Source organism: Balaenoptera borealis, assembly GCF_965194805.1.
Source record: "Balaenoptera borealis genome assembly, chromosome: 4".
In the NCBI taxonomy this organism is placed as follows: Eukaryota; Metazoa; Chordata; class Mammalia; order Artiodactyla; family Balaenopteridae; genus Balaenoptera; species Balaenoptera borealis.
Genome location: NC_138861.1, coordinates 47,745,162 through 47,762,096, shown reverse-complemented (window position 1 = coordinate 47,762,096; position 16,935 = coordinate 47,745,162). Strand labels below are relative to the sequence as shown.

Below are 16,935 nucleotides of genomic sequence, written 5' to 3'. Positions count from 1 at the left end.
TTAACTTTTTAAAAATTGCTATGCTATTTCCCCAAGTGGCTGCATCATTTTATATGCCTGTGTTATGTATGACTGTTCCCATTTCTCTACATCCTTGCCAACACTTGTTGCTATCTTTTTTTTTTTTTTCAATTGTGGTCATTCTAATGGGTGTGAAATGGCATCTCTTATAGTTTTAATTTGCACTTCCCTAATGACTAATGATGTTGAGCATCTTTTCGTTTGCTTAGTAGGCTAGACTTTTATGGTTCTTCAGCAATAGATGCTATTTACCTTTCTGGCAATCTTTGTTCATTTTCTTCTTTTGAATCCACTAAATAGCAGTTTGGCAGAGATTAGATTAGATTTTTTACCTAAAGAAGACATAAAAATCTGGTCTAGGTGGTTTAGTGTACATATATTCATTTAAGATTTGCTAGACTGTGAGCCCATTGTTTATCTGTTTTCCTGGTCTGAAGTCCTATTATATTTATATTATCTGTCATAAAAAATATGTCGAGGCCCACAAGAAGACCTTGGCATGCTTCCACCCCATCACACACCATGATGTTTGTGTACTGTGGCTCAATGATCAGCAGTAAGCAGAAGTGTCTGCAGTGGCACAGGGCTACCTTGTACTCCTCTTGTTCCCTGTGACTCGCCTATTAGGAAATGGGGACTCTACAGATATTCTTTTTTGGCTCTTGTTTTTCATCTCCCCTAAACTATAGGTGAATTTTTCATTCAAATTATATCACCTAAAAAAGAATTCTGTTACTCGTTGTAGTTCCATTTGGGTAGAAGGGAGGTGAAAAGTAATTCTGTGATGTAGTCACAGGTTTTTCTTTTGTGAAGTATGGACCAATTTAGATCAAGGCCAGGTTGTTTAACTGTTACTTGAGAAAGAATAAATCAAATTGTGTTCTTGTGTTTTTATTTATTTATTTATTTTATCATCCTTTTTTTGTTTGGTTTGGTTTGGTTTGGGTTTTTTTGGCCATGCCACGCAGCATGCGGGATCTTAGTTACCCGACCAGGGATTGAACCCATGCCCCCTGCAAAGGAAGCATGGTCCCTTAACCATGGACCTCCAGGGAAGTCCTGAGTTTTTGTTTTAAAATTACTTGTTTGTGTACAAATGTGGCATTTAAAATGCCATTTTTCTTAACAAATATATTTGAGGCTTCTGTGGTGCCACAGGCTAAAATATCTGAAATCTAGTGGGAAATACTGTATTTTTATTTTCAGTCTTCTTTTTTGGGGGTGCGTTTTGATAATTTCTTTTGTCACATTGAACATGATTTAGTAAGGTAAATTAGAATAGGAAAAGATAGATTATCATTTGAATGATTAAGATGTGAGATATTTTAAAAGTTGTGTGCATGTTGTATTTGTCTAAGATTTGTGCTTTCCTTCATGAAGGAGTATTCATTGAGCATCTTCTGTGTGCTAGGTGTTATCCTAGGCTTTGGGGAGAGGAGGAATGGTTAGAGAGGAAACATAAAGAAAAGGTAATTTCTCATATCGCTGACTGCTGTGAAGAACATTAAATAGGGCATTGCACATAAAGTGCATATAACTTTAGTCTGCATATAACAGAAAACTCCCCTTAAGCTGGTTTAAGTAGCAAGGAAATATATTCTCTCATAACTGGAAAATAGGCTGGGCACCAGGTATGATCGGATCATCAGGGATCCTCTTCCTTCTGTCTCGCCACCCGGCTGTCCTCACTAAAAATTTTATCCTATGGTTGCTTCCCCCATGAATGCAAGATGCCTACGAGAGTGGACCCAACATCTCGAGGAAGGAGAGGGGTTGTCTCTTTCCTATTTTTCTTTTAGGAACTGGGAGACCTGTTCCAGAAGTTACTCAAGCTAGAGCCAAACTGGCAGGGTAATGTAGTTACCATGTTTGCCTTAGATTAGTTGTAGAATTGGGGAATTATGTACCATGCCACCATACCCAGTGCCTGGCAGGGGCATTTGGGTCATCTTGCCAGAATGAAGATACCATTGTGTCAGTAGCTTCTTTGTAACCTGAGACTAATAATGAGCAAAAGGGCAATAATGATTGGAGTAGGTGACAAGTATAACTTGAAGAGTAGTGGAATAAAATTTATTTATTAAATGTGGCTGTAAGCTTGTCATTCAATTCTTAGGGTTTCAACATAGTATAAAGTGTACTGTACTATATTTTTATTATTTTTTTCAATTTATGTGCTAAGCAATGACTGAAATTAGAGTCACATGAGTTTTTAATTGATCCTAGGGTTTGCCCTCTTAAACCTATTCACTTTTTAGAACTTCAGAATGGGTAGATACAGTCACCAGTTTGTTCTGGGCTTCAGGAGTCCTGATTAAGATCCTTGAGCTGGAAATGTTTCTATCCATCCATGTGTCCATAAGCTTTTACGATTTGGGGGGACTTCATTTCTTTTCTCAAAAACAGTAGAGATGGTGCAGTGTTCATTAGTGAAAGTGCTTAGCTCGGCCTGTATAGTGGACGTTCAATAGATGTTCGTTAACTGAAATCCTTCAGAGCTAGAATACCCATATTCAAGACTAACTTAAGTGTTAGTAATTGTGTTAAGTAAAGGTGCTACATTTAAAATTGGCACTTGTTTTACTTTTCGCTTTTCTAGTCATTCATTCAAACAGCCATTATTTATTGGGTATCTACCATATGTCAGGCATTGTGGGATACAGAGGTAAGGAAGACGTCATCCCTGCTCTCAGGAAACTCGAGAATCCAGGTGGGGAGAACCAGATATTATTATGACAGAGTGGATTTGCAGGAGGTAACCTAGGGTGAGAACCTAACCCAGCCTTGGGTCATCAGCAGGCAAGGCTGCTTGGAGAGGTTCCAGCTGAATCTGGAAGAATATGTGGGGGTTAGCCTGGGGAATGAGGGCATGGGGAGACAGAGATGATGAAGCTCGACAGAGGCATCGAGGTAGGAAATTGCTGGGTGTGTATGGGAAACTACACAAAGTTCCTTCCTTATGTAAATTAAGACTAGAAGTGGGAGAGAGAGAGAGGAGGCTGCATAGCGAGGCAGGGGTGGGACGTGGACAGGCCTGCATGCCTGGACTGGGAGCAGCTGAAGGCTTTTGAGCGCCATGGCCAGATGTGTGGAGTCCATCCTGGAGGTGAGGGGGAAGGAAGAGGGGGCACAGCGGCAGGAGGGATGGAGAGGAGGTGAGGGTGGCGGTGGCGGTATCTGTGCGGATATCACAGTATAGCTTCAGCTCTATAATACATGATCAAACACAGGAGAAGAACCCTAAGACAGGAAGTTAAAAAAATGTTATGAGATTAAACTCTTTACAGTATCATTGGGTATCTTTTTAAAATTCATTATCAGGAATTCCTTGGCGGTCCAGTGGTTATGACTTGACGTTTTCACTGCTGTGGGCCTGGGTTCAGTCCCTAGTCGGAGAACCAAGATCCCACAAGCCACGTGGCACGGCCAAAAAAAAAAAAAAGAAAGAAAGAAAAACAAAACTCATTATCAAAAATAAATCTCCTCTATAAACACAGCAAAGGACAGAAGTAAGATAATATTTAACAACTAGAATTAGCTCTAAGTAGCTTTTACAACTCTCTTTGGTATGTGTTTTGGTTCTTCGTAGTTACTGGAATTTTTAAACTATTAACACAGTCTGCGGCAAGCTATTTGTTTTTGTAAATTAATATGAAAAATAAAGATTAAAGCATTTCTAAAGCAGTATGTGATAGAGATAGAATTTGTTGGAAGTAGATACAGTTTTCTTGGGAGAGAAATAATTAATATTAAAAATGACACTTAAGGAATGTATGAATCAGCACAGTGCATCTTATAGCAATACCTTAAAAACTATAATATTAAAAACTGCTTGGCAGAGAACTGATAATTTTTCAGTCATACATGTAAATTAAAGTCAAACTTGTTTTTGTCTAAATCATGCCTAAGTCCTGAGGAGTGAATTCCTTGAGAACTAAGTACATGGCTTTATGCTTGTGTGGCCCCGGGCCCTGTGGGGTTTTGCACATCGCAGGGGCCCTAGAGATGAATTAGAGTGGCCTTTCGCTAAAGTCCAAGTGGGAATTACCAAAGTGTCCTCACTACCACAAAAGAGCTTTCAGATGACACAAATCCCATCTAGCTACAAGATCCAGAGAGAGTAGGTCAGAGGAAGGTGCCTTATATGTAGATGAAGAATTATGTTTCCATATTCCTCGACCCTGCTTTTTTTACCCTTTTCTTTAAGGGGGAAAAAAAACATGCTTTCCCCTTTTTCATGAAAGGAAAAAAAAAACAAAAACATGCTGAGGCAGCAGATACATAGCCCAATCCCTTGTCTTCCTGCTATATAGGCATATAACAGGAGCATATCATCAACTTTCTCTCTTCCCTTGTAATACCAGTGGATGTTTTCCCCCCTGGGAAGTAGCATAATAGTTTTTCAGATATTTTAGCTCTTAGGAGAACAGCTTTTTTTGAGCTTTTGTCAGAGAGAATCTCCAGGGAAGCAGGTAGTTAAATATACATCACTGTTATTATTTCTCTCTTCCCAGTGTTTATGTTTGCAAAGGAATTTTGTATAATTATGGATTCCTATAGCTTTTTCTGATAATTTATGGTCACTGACAGTATACTGTACCTGAAAAAGAAATGAACTTTCAAGAAATCTTGAGGCCATTGTGTTGTTTTTCTAACAGGTGAGGGATGGTGGCATTGTTTTTCATACTTCCTTTATCTTTGAAACCTGATGAATGTAGAAGTAAACCTTTTTGCTAAGGTGTTCCCTAACACTCAACATTATTTTTAGGCTGTCTTGTTTGTTTGTTTGTTTGTTTGTTTATTATTTATTTATTTATTTATTTATTTATTTATTTATTTATTTATGGCTGTGTTGGGTCTTCGTTTCTGTGCGAGGGCTTTCTCTAGTTGCAGCGAACGGGGGCCACTCTTCATCGCGGTGCGCGGGCCTCTCACTATCGCGGCCTCTCTTGTTGCGGAGCACAGGCTCCAGACGCGCAGGCTCAGTAGTTGTGGCTCACGGGCCCAGTTGCTCCGCGGCATGTGGGATCTTCCCAGACCAGGGCCCGAACCCGTGTCCCCTGCATTGGCAGGCAGATTCCCAACCACTGCGCCACCAGGGAAGCCCAGCTGTCTTGTTTTTAATTGAGTTTTCTTTCCCCATTCAATTGCTTATGTTTCCCTGTTCTTGGGCCATTTTATGTCCGCACATATGTGCCCAAACCTGCTTCTAACTCTCCATGAGTCCCCTGGGTTTAGGAGCCATCCCCTTCTCTTTTCTGCTTCCCCGTTTCTTTATACAAGAGAGGATCTTATTTATGATCCTTGAATGCTTAACCGGTTCAGTGGGTAGTAAGAGGGAGGTCTTGTACCACTTACTTAGCAGGCAGTGATGTAGAAGGGCATCTGGCTTTAGTAATAAATGCTGGTATGGAAATGACTTCAGGATGAAGTTGCTGCAGATGACAAATAGGAACGGAACTTGGGCTAGAAGGCCCATTGCCATTTGCCTTGGCCATTGACTCACCTCTTTAAGACCCCTCTTTTGTCTTGCATTTCCTGGGCATCTTCTGTAATTTGTGTTCTGATTGTTTCCTATCTGAGAGGTGTGTCTTCCCAGAGGGCAGGGGCAGGCACTGGTGTGCTTGTGAGCGAGTACCAGGAACTTGGAAGTTAGCCTCACGGGGTAACGCTGTGTTCTAGTCTTGAATAGAAATTCAAAAGGAAAAGAAACTGCTCTAAAGCATCGTCAACTAAAAAAATGCACACCCTAGAAGCTGCGAATTATGTTTTACTCAGCGGACTTTCGGAGGACTTCAGCCCAGGAGGCAGCCTCTCAGATCTCTCTGAGGGACTGCTCCAAAGAGGTCAGGGAGGAGCCAGAATATGTAGGAGTTTTTGCAGAAGAACCAGGTAGTCAGAACATCAAAAGATTATTGTTAATTAAAGAAAACCAGACAGGTTAATAAATTTAGCACTTTTCTATGTATGGGAAGATAACAAGCGTCTGGGCTCATTGAAATCATTCCTTTGATACACACCTTAACTACCTAGGGCCAGTATCCTATTTTTTTTTCCCATTCTGAATCCCCTCATGGTGCACAGTCTGGGGTGGCCTGCAATGGCTGATGGCTGCAACATCCTGTGTTTACTGCTATGGCAGGTGACATTCTTTGTCCACACATTGGACCAAAAAGAGGCATGGACGGCATTGGGTCCTGAACCTATAATTCTACAGGTATTAAGAGTTCATGCAGTTGGACATGTGGCATATTCATCGCCATGATGTGATTTCCAGGTACAAGTGGGTAACGGAAGTACCTTGTATGGTTTCCTCAGGTAAGCTTTTAGGGGAGGTAGGGGAATGTTGTAGGCCTGCTGAAGTGGCTGACCATGTTGCCTCCTGAATACAGTGAGTGGCCGTCTGACTGGGTTTTGGTCTTCCCGCTGGGTGTCTGCTACAGCATCAGCCTTGCTCCTTGTGTTTCAGGTGAGATGAGTGAGAGCCGAGCAAAGAGAGTTCGAATCAAGGAGGTGGACGGCTGGACCCTGAGGATGCTGATTGACTATGTTTACACGGCGGAGATTCAGGTGACAGAAGAGAATGTACAGGTAAGGGTGACGCCTCATATCACTTGGTTCTTTACACATGTCAGTGTTCTAATGCAAAAGGACATACCTGTACATAGACACTTTGTACCAAAGTAATAGAATTTGTTGTTAAAACTGTATTTCTAAGAGACATTATAAAGATTATAGCTTTTTAATAATGTTCCTGATTTCAGTATCTTTTATATTCTCAAAGTTCTAAGATACAAATTCTTTAGTTCTCTGAATGATGCTTGTTCTTTTATGAAGACATGGTCATGTTCATTTATAACTACAGTGCTACCCATATTTTCCTTTATTCCCTGGAAGGTTAAGTCTGTAAAGGGTGTTTTTGATGGCCAACAGCCTTTACTTCTTTGACTATTTCAGCATCCTCTATTAGTGATTCTAGATTTTAGCTAAAATTTGGCATTGCACCTCTCTTACTTTCTATAAAGAACAAATGTTTTATATATATGATGTAAATGTTTAACTAATACAGGTGGATGTGGAGTAGAAAGTGAAAGTCCCTCTTTAAAACTGTACTTCTCTTCGCACTCACCAATCCCACACTCTGTGATTTACTCTCTTTCCCCAGAGGGTAGCCTCTGTTATCTGTTTGGTGTTAATCTTTAAGAATATTTTCTATGTAGTTACACACACACACACACACACACACACACACACACACAATTTTCTTGACATAAGTATACTTTTACTATACCTGTTGTTCTGTAACTTTGCTTTTTTCACTGAACAAAGTGTCTTGGAGTTCTTTACATGTCAATACATATGAGTCCAGCTCATTCTTTTGTGTGGTGTCCTGTACGTTAATCAGCATATATGATTTTTCACCTTTACAAAAATGTTGCAGTGAATGAACATTTTTATATTTGCATCCAAAAATTTCATGGGATAGATTCCTCAACATGTAATAGCTGGATCAAAAGGTACATTCATGTTTTAATTTCTGATAGATACGCCAAATTGCCATCTAAAAGTTTGTATTTATTTATACTCCTTCCAATAGGTAGACTGTATTTTGAGGACAGCAAAAAGAACTAGGACTAACTTCTTAAGAAATAATCTCTAAATTCTACTTGTGCAAATCGGAAATCTTTTGTCCCTTGTAATTAATTGAAATATGCTGCAAAATATTTGAATTTGGAGACTGAAATCTTTTCACTTTAACTTGTTAGAGCATGCTGTTATTAAATCTTCAATACTGGCAGTGGTAAGGCCTCCTGGTGATCCTTCCTAGATGGCCTCAGTTAACCTCTGCTTGGAAGTCCCATTCATGAGGTAAAGCATTTGAAAAGCCTTGGTTGATCCTGAAGTCATGTACAAAGGTGTGAATCAGATGCTATGTGAACCTTTTTTTAACATGGAGGAAAATGTTTGGTACGTGTCATCTCATTCTGGTCTTTTCTGTACAGGTGGGCTGTTTGCTGGATTCTGGGGCATTGGTTTCAACAAGACCCTTATCTTGGGTTTCTTTTGCTCCTTCTTTTTATTCGTTTGAGTGCCTGAGTCTCACTGTACCCTATATCTGACCTTCAGTAAATGAATTACTGATTGGTTTCTTTGATTCACATAATGTGTCACATGGGGGAAAACTGCAAAAGGTGGTGGTTTAGGCCTACAAGACTGGAGTGTGTGAATTCAGCTCTGAATGCTGTTTGTAGTAGCTCTTGCAGTAGAGACATTGGCCTGTGAGGAACTGGGAGAACGCTTCTCATGTTTCTTTTAATAACTGTCATGTTCCAGTCCTGAAGTGTTAGTCATCACACCTCTCAGAAAACCTCTTGCCCTGCTAACTTGCCTTTGTGTATATTGCTAGCTCTTACAGGAATACATTGAAAGAGTTGTATTTGGCAGACTCATTAAATGCTTAACATTCACATTGTTTTTGTTGTTTTTTGGAAGAGGGATGTTTCTTCACCGTAGGGGTATCTTGGTATATAAAGCCTTATTTTATACTCCATTGAAAAATACTTGTTTTGCAAAAGTCAGTTTGGAAATAAAATTGATTAAAATAAGGTACCTTCTCCCTAACAAGTATTTTTTTAAAATTCTTTCTATTATTATTATTTTTAAAATTTATTTTATTTATTTATTTTTGATTGCATTTGGTCTTCATTGCTGCACGTGGGCTTTCTCTAGTTGCGGCAAGCAGGGGCTACTCTTCGTTGTGGTGTGCGGGCTTCTCATTGCGGTGGCTTGTCTTGTTGTGGAGCTCGAGCTTTTAGGCACACGAGCTTCAGTAGTTGTGGCACGTGGGCTCAGTAGTTGTGGCTCGTGGGTTCTAGAGCGCAGGCTCAGTAGTTGTGGCACATGGGCTTAGTTGCTCCGCGGCATGTGGGATCTTCCTGGACCAGGGCTCGAACCCGTGTCCCCTGCATTGGCAGGTGGATTCTTAACCACTGTGCCACCAGGGAAACCCCATAACAAGTATTTTTTATTGAAATACAGAGTAAGGGCTTACCTATCAAGACACACTAAACTGCTCTTTCCTCTATTTTGTATATTTTTGTCTGTCTGTACTTTGTTAAATCTTGCTTCTAAGTGCTGTTCACCTTAAGGAAAGGAGCAGTTCTGGGGAGGTATCAGTTATTCTTATTAATGTGAAGCTAAAGTTTTAAATGGCCCCAACTAGAAGCTCTGCTCTGAGTATATCTGCTGTGAGAGTGCTGACAGTGGGGACGGAACTTTCCGTAATTCAAAGGTTTATTGTTGTCGGTATATTTTCTCATTAGACCTAGAATCAAATCTCTTGTCAGGTAACCTCCCTTTTGTACATTTCTGTTTTAGTAATAAAGTATAGTCTTAGGATAGCAGGTATCTTAGTCTTCTACTTTGGGACTGCATGTTTTTATGTAGAAGCATAGTGCCATAGAATGCTGAGGTCCAGCTGTCTTAGAGTCAGTTGGTGACAGAACAGGACCGTAACCCTGGTTTCCCTGATTCCTAGTTAAGGGTCCCTTCTGCGATACTACGCAGTCTCCTTATTACACAGATTTAAAATATATATAATAACTGTTTGAAGTGAATGTTGTTAACTTTGAGTCAAAATGAAGGAATGAAGTAGTTTGAAAGATTAACTCTAAAGAAGGGACAATTGTCATTTTATTATATAAGTAATAGGGTTTTAATTCTGGCTGTTTAGGGTTTCCTGATTACTTTTTTCTTTTGTTATTGCTGTTGTTTTTTTGTTTAGGTTTTCAAACTTTGATTTTGAGTTTGGATGGTTGCTTTTAATTATGGTAAGGTTGGGGAATAATTTGAGCCAAATGAATTTGTTTTTTTTTTTTTTTTTAAAGAGAAATAAAAGGAGAATACATATTTTACCATGACCACACTTTTAATTGAATTTTTTTGCTGTTGTTGCTGTTGAATAATTTAAATTACTTGTGTTTAAAGTATCCAATCAAATTTTATAAACTTTATATATATGGGACCAGAGAAAATAAAGCCAAAGCCTACTATAAAAGGAGGTAAACTTTTTTGGGGTCATGGACTCCTTTGAGAAGCTAATGAAAAACTGAACTCTTTCCCAAGTAAAGGGCACTAAAGTATATATGCATGAAGTTTCACATACGTGTTCAGAGAATGCATGTACTTTGTCTCCTCCCACCTTCCCCATTAAGAATACTTGACTTTGTGTGTTTGTGTGTGTGTATATGAAGGGTTTTCACATAGGTTTATCTTCAGCTGTGTGCTAGGCATTTTACATATGTCTTAGTTGATATTCACCAGCGTATTAGATAGGTATTACTCTATTTTGCAAATGAGGAAGCTCGGGAAGGTTAAGTAATTAGTTCAACATCACACAGCAACTATTAAGTTGTCATTAACTACTAGTGTTATTGAAAAAGAGAGTTTGTATATTCAAAAATAAAGGTACATTTATAACTGAAAAAAAATTTTTCAGTATCCCCCAAATTATTGAAGGTTTATTATTCTTCATTTGATGTGTTGATGAACATTTTGGAGAATCCTAAAGGATCTTGAATTTTTAAAAACATTTACTTTATTGCTAAATTTGTGGTTTTGTTACATATGTTTTTACTTCTCAGCTTTTGGGCATTTGTTTTGGCTTGCTAAAAGTAGACAAGAGTTTTTCACCTGATGTAAATGTGAAAAACTAAGGTAAGGCTATTAATAGACAGTGCCAATGTAAGTAAATGATCTTATTCCCAAATTAATATTATAAGTGTTCATCTATAGGTTCTGTCTACGTTAGAACTTTTATCATCTCAGAATTGAAGAAGCATCTGATAATCTTGAATGGATGGGTTTTAAACAGTTCATGAACTGTTTAAACTTTTATGTTGCATAAACTGGAATTATTTGAGATAGAAAATCTCATCTCTTTAAAAAAAGAGAAGAGATTATTTATTTTTTAATATCTTTGTTGGAGTATAATTGCTTTACAGTGTAGAGTTAGTTTCTGCTGTACAACAAAGTGAATCAGCTATATGTATACATATATCCCCATATCCCCTCCCTCTTGAGCCTCCCTCCCATCTTCCCTGTCCCACCCCTCTAGGTCATCACAAAGCATTGAGCTGATCTCCCTGTGCTATGCAGCAGCTTCCCACTAGCTATCTGTTTTACATTTGGTAGTGTATATATGTCAGTGCTACTCTCTCACTTCATCCCAGCTTCCCCTACCCACCCTGTGTCCTCAAGTCCATTCTCTACGTCTGCCTCTTTATTCCTACCCTGCCACTAGGTTCATCAGTACCATTTTTTAGATTCCATATACGTGTGTTAGCATACGGCATTTGTTTTTCTCTTTCTGACTTACTTCACTCTGTATGACAGACTCTGGCTCCATCCACCTCATTACAGATAACTCACTTTCGTTCAAAAAAGGAACAGAATTTAAACAAGAGTTTTTCAAGAGATAGTTAAAATTAATTATTGGTAATAAACACACTAGAGTGTTTAACACAACCTCAGTACAGTAGAAAATTGAAGGTCGTGTGTCCATTTCCTTGGTGGTGTAGGGCAGGACGTTTGTTGTTTGAGATGGGACCATAAGTGACAGAAGTGTGTCACTGTGGAGCCTTCTACCCCTGAGGGCTCCTGAAAGGAGGGCATCGTAGGAGGGGCTTCCATGGTAGGAGTCCTGTTGATATGGTTGACCACTTAATCAAAAAAAGGCTAAAGGGGAGAAACCGTTAAAACAGAGTACTTGTATACCCTAAATATTTTATTTTAACCCCAAACATGTAACTGTACAATTGTATGCTCGTCTTTCGTTGTAAAACTAAGTATGGCCCGCTGCTTGGAGAGCCACACGCTTGTTCTTGCACGTACCACACCACACTGATACATCAGCTCTAACTACCCAGTGCTTTTAAAGTGCGGCGAGAGCTCAGACACTTGAAAAGAAATCTCAATGCAAAGTCATCTTCGGACTATACACTTTCTCTGACATTCCTCACACATCTAATTTGATTGAGAAATTTTTTTGTGGTAACACATTGATCAAATCATTCTAAAGCAATCAAGTTAGTTTTCTTAGAAAAGCTCTGTTTTTACATGCACATGTCATTGGATTACATATATTTATTCAAGTTATATAATTTCAGTAACAAGTGCAAGTGTTCCAAACAAATTTGGGAGCAAACCTAACATGCATGAGTTGGTAAGTTGCATCTCAGCTGGAGAGGAGCGGTAGAAGTGTGCAAGCCTGTTAGAGTGTACAGAGGGCGTGGGAGAGTTGGTTAGTCAGGCCAGTAGGTTAAACGGGGAGGTTGGTAAAAGGTGCTTTTGCTGTATTTCTGCATTGGGTAAATAAACATTGAAATGAGATTCCTGTTGATGGCTATTTATTTTAAAAATGGACATTGAAGACACCCTATGAGTTAAACAGACATTGACGGAATATTTGCTGAGTAGTCAGGCCTATGCTGATGATGGTCCTGATGCTACAAAAAATGAACAAGGAACAAAACGTAATGGATAGAGTATAGACTTAAACTGAATTTGAATCTTGGCTTTGCTATTTAAATGCCGTGTGACCTTGTCCTTATTCCTTAACCTCTCTGAGCCTGATTTTCTTGTCTGAAAAAGGGGGATGATTCTGTTCTTTCTTATATAAGACCTTGTGGAACACTGTGATTAGATAACTGGTTTATATAGAGGTGAGACATGCTGGGACTTCATTAAGAGCCCGGTTGGGATTGAGGCTTGAGCCAGAAATAAATGGGACTAGGAATAAGGGCGTAATTTGGGGCAGGGCGGGTGGCAAGCACTCAATAAATATTTTTTAAATTGAGGGTGGCATGCATTCCAAATTAAAATGTTCAAGGATGAGTGACAAATTCAGGTATGAATGAGGTGCTTCAGGATGCATGGCAGCAGGGTCTTGTGGTGGTGCCTACCGTTAGGCTGATGACAATGTCTTTGATTCAGGAAGAGCTCCCCTGAGTGAACAGTGATCCGAGCGTACAGCTCCTGTGTTCTGGCTTGTCTGGAAAGAGACTTGGTAAGGGCTAGGCAGTTGTAATGACCAGAGCTAAGTAAGTTTGGGATTGTGGTGTCTGTTAGGGAACGGACAGCAAACCCAGAATCTGGGGTCATGCTCAGTTCTGTGGGGGTTTAGGGTTCACATTGTGGCGTGGTAAGCATGGGGGTGCTTTGGGGGAGCACACCACATTTAGCGCAGCAGGATTAATGACAGACCATAATCATTGATTAGGCTCCTATTAAACTTTGCAGTCTTGGTCAGGATTAGTTTAGGACTGAATTGGACTTAACTTGAAGATTTAAGGCTTTTAAAGTCTGCAGCTAGACCAGGCTAGTTCACGTAAGGATTAATAACGATTTTACTGCTTTTTATACATGGCTTGCTCTTTCCCTTTCATACTTCTAAGCTATTGAGCTTGCCTGTTTTTCCACTGCCAGTATTGATCCTGATAAATTCCAATTTTCAATAATAGTTCATTAAAAATTTATGGAGCATCCATTTTGTGCCAGACAGTGTTCCAGCTGTTGGCGATGCAATACCAAGCAAGACAGACAAGGCCTCTGTCCTGAGAACCTTTACAGCCTATTACTTTACATGTAATTGGGTGTTTCTAGTGACTGTCTATATGTGTACATTAGCCAGTGTGCATCATTCTTAGGATCTAGGTATCTAAGTGATATAATTAGTAATCAGAGGATTGTGTGGTTAGTGTGGAGTCACAGAGAAGGGGGTTTGCTTCAAATGGATAAGAGAGGGCTCTAATGAACTATCAAACACACATTTCTAGTGACGAGAATATTGATTGAGTGCCATCAAATCCAGTGTCTCTCCACGCTGTGTGGTATCCAGAAAAACTCTGACGAATAACTGCTCTTCAGATAACCCATTTCTGAACATTTGATATTCAGTAGTTGTTTTTTCTACCCTCAATCACTTGAGCATGTGACAAACTGTACCAGCCACAGTGCTTATTGAGGCCAGAATTCCAACCAGAGGGTAGAGGGCTGTAGTATTTTTGAACTCTCATCTGTCTCCATATGGAAATTGAATAACATGGACCATTTTGCACCTTATGTTAAAAATAATTTTTTCTGACAGAGACTATAACTCTACACTTGATTATGGTTTAAGCTTGGTTATAGTCATGTTCTAGATCTGCCCTTTAGTTATCCTGATTGAATGACCATTCTCCATTCTCAGCCACACATTTAGAAGTTGCCCAAGTACCAAAGGAGTTCAGTAGAAGGAAGGCTCATCTTCAAGGTGAACAAAACATCTACTGAATAGTTTTACAAATTTTTACAGTGGCATCTTAGCATAGAATTATTTAAGTGAGTATATAATACTGCATATTTAAATTATTGTTGAACAACTCAGAACATAATAAGGAGCCCTTAGATTGGCTGTCTGCTAGAAACTTCATGGGCCAGTGGACTCTGGCTGGTTGTCCTGTTAGAATTCAAAGCTCAAATCTTGAACTTACTATTGACTTCACTAATGGCCTTGAGTAAGACATTAACCTTTCTGTCTGTTTTACAGCTATTAAATGAGGCTAATGATGCTTTGACACCTCGTAGAAATGCTGTAAAATATACTAGTTAAAGCCTCTAAAAATATTAAAGTGCTCTATGAATGTTAGCCAGAAAATGGAACAGCAGTAAAAAGACTTGAGGCCATGAGGAAGAAGAACTCATTTGAGATTGTTTGGGATCGCTGGATAAAAAGTGCTCATGTACTCTTTCCCTTACTCTTTATATCTCAGTCTTTAAACCAGGATGTATTATTTGTGACCAAAAAAAAAAAAAAAAAAGATTCTTAATTTGCTATTGATTTCTCTCCACCCAACAAGTCTTGTGTATTTGGATTAGTCTGGAGACAGCACTCTGGAGTGATGGCAGTACTGTTTTATATCTTCGATTTATAACAGCCTTTTCCATTGGTTTGACTGTGGTGGCTGCAGATATTTCTCATAGCAAAGTCTACAGAAAGCTTACTGTTTTTCCACTTGAGTTCTGTTTCTCTTATGAGGTAGAGCGTAAGTCCTTTGTGTCTAAAAGGGTTTTGGCAGAGAATGTGCTTGGAAAACACTTGTTAAAACTTAAAAAAGAATAAAAATGCCTTGAATCAAACCTTTAGGATTAGTGGTTGTTTATGGTATAGCAATGAAAATCCTATCATGGGAGTGAATTTATCTGACATTTTAGTACCTGGAGATCTGTTAACTTAGTATTTTATCACTTTACCAGAATAGTGATAATTTTAGTTTATTGTTATGATCTTAATTGTATTTTATTATGTTTTAAGTTAGAACTCGGTAAGCCTCATAATTTTAATCAAAATATTTGACCAATGAGAACATCCATTTTTAATCATGCCAGTTATGTTTTACTCTATATAAGTTAAGAGTATAGAACAGATGAAGAACTTACTTAAAATTTAATATGGAAGAAGCCATTGAGGTCAGCTAGTTTGAGAAAATCTAGTAGCTTTATTATAAGAATATCCTATAGAACTAGATGGACATCACACTTGAAGTGGTTTTTTAAGTTCTTGTTTGGAGAAAAGCTAGTTACTCCAGAAACATTAGTAATTATGTTATTTGCTGTAACTTCATATCATTACAATACATAATCTTTGAAGATGTCCAGATGGTTGAGTCATTTTGGAGTTCATGTTTTAAGGTGCTGCATGTGGTATATAAAAGGTATTTATCTTGATGAACAAAAAATGACTCTATCCTGATTATGACTTAGCATCTTATAAAGCAACATTGAATAATTTGTGCAAGGATGAGAAAAATTCGAAATAAATCCTTATCAGGTGGATTTTTTTTCTTGATCTTTGATCTTTGCCTCATGTTTAGGTATGGAGCCTGCGTGGGAGATAGCACGTTTGCATCTGGCATGTGGCCAGTGTTAAGGGTCTGTCTCTCCAAACCAGTTTAGGTGATTAGAGTCTAGAGCTGTTAATTTATCTGTGATTCTGGTGTATGTGGTTTGAGATAAGCCAAAGGTTTTATAAGCCCTAGCATTATTGACATACAGTTTTTAAAAATTATTACCTTTTGAACCTTGATGTATTAATCCCATTGTCAGGTTAGTAAAATTAATGCACTTCTGATCATCTGGTTTTTTTTTGTTTTTGTTTTTGTTTTTAATTATTTATTTATTTATTTTTGGCTGCATTGGGTCTTTGTTGCTGTGCAAGGGCTTTCTCTAGTTGCGGTGAGCGGGGGCTACTCTTCCTTGCAGTGCGTGGGCTTCTCATTGCAGTGGCTTCTCTTGTTGTGGAGCACGGGCTCTAGGTGTGCGGGCTCAGTAGTTGTGGCACACGGGCTTAGTTGCTCCACAGCATTTGGGATCTTCCCAGACCAGAGATCAAACCCGTTTCCCCTGCCAATGCAGGCGGATTCTTAACCACTGCGCCACCAGGGAAGTCCTGATCATCTGGTTTAAGTGTACTTGTGCCTTTCCCGAGGACATATAATTTATGATAACTTTACTTTGTGAAAGTATAGCTGTATCACTAACATGTTTTCAGAAGCTGCTGTTTTAAATTAACTTTATGATGACAAGTGTAGAAATTTGGTCATGTAAGTACGTTTGATTTTGGGGGGGGGGGTCAGTTTCTTATTTAGGATTCTATCAGATAGGATTATTATTTTCCATTAAAAATTTTGTTTCATAATTTATAAAGACCTTCCACTGACCTCTGGTTAATCTCAGTGTTGGCTTAAAGCAATCGTTTCCCCCACCTGGTGGGCTGTAGTTTACATTCTATAGATTTTAACTGTTCAGTTTGCTAAGTGTTAACAAGTGCATACACCTGTTAACCCCACCCAAATCAAGATATTGAACATTTATAAC

General features: G+C 38.8%; 1 protein-coding gene and 1 long non-coding RNA gene across 7 annotated transcripts in view; one reads left to right on the top strand and one right to left on the bottom strand.

Annotated features, from left to right (window-relative positions):
• LOC309628314 overlaps positions 1-16,935 on the bottom strand; it is an 882,984-nt gene that overhangs the window by 300,778 nt on the left and 565,271 nt on the right. The gene's annotated exons all lie outside the window — the stretch shown is intronic.
• The window catches only part of KLHL2 (kelch like family member 2), a 126,030-nt gene that overhangs the window by 36,856 nt on the left and 72,239 nt on the right, over positions 1-16,935 (top strand). For all 6 annotated transcript variants that reach the window (XR_014244304.1, XR_014244305.1, XM_082391141.1 and 3 more), the window contains one exon: positions 6,491-6,612. Coding sequence is in view for 4 of the 6 variants with exons in the window: in XM_082391141.1 (XP_082247267.1) it covers positions 6,491-6,612 (122 nt within the window). In the remaining 2 variants the exon portion in view is untranslated. The remainder of the gene's footprint in view (positions 1-6,490; positions 6,613-16,935) is intronic.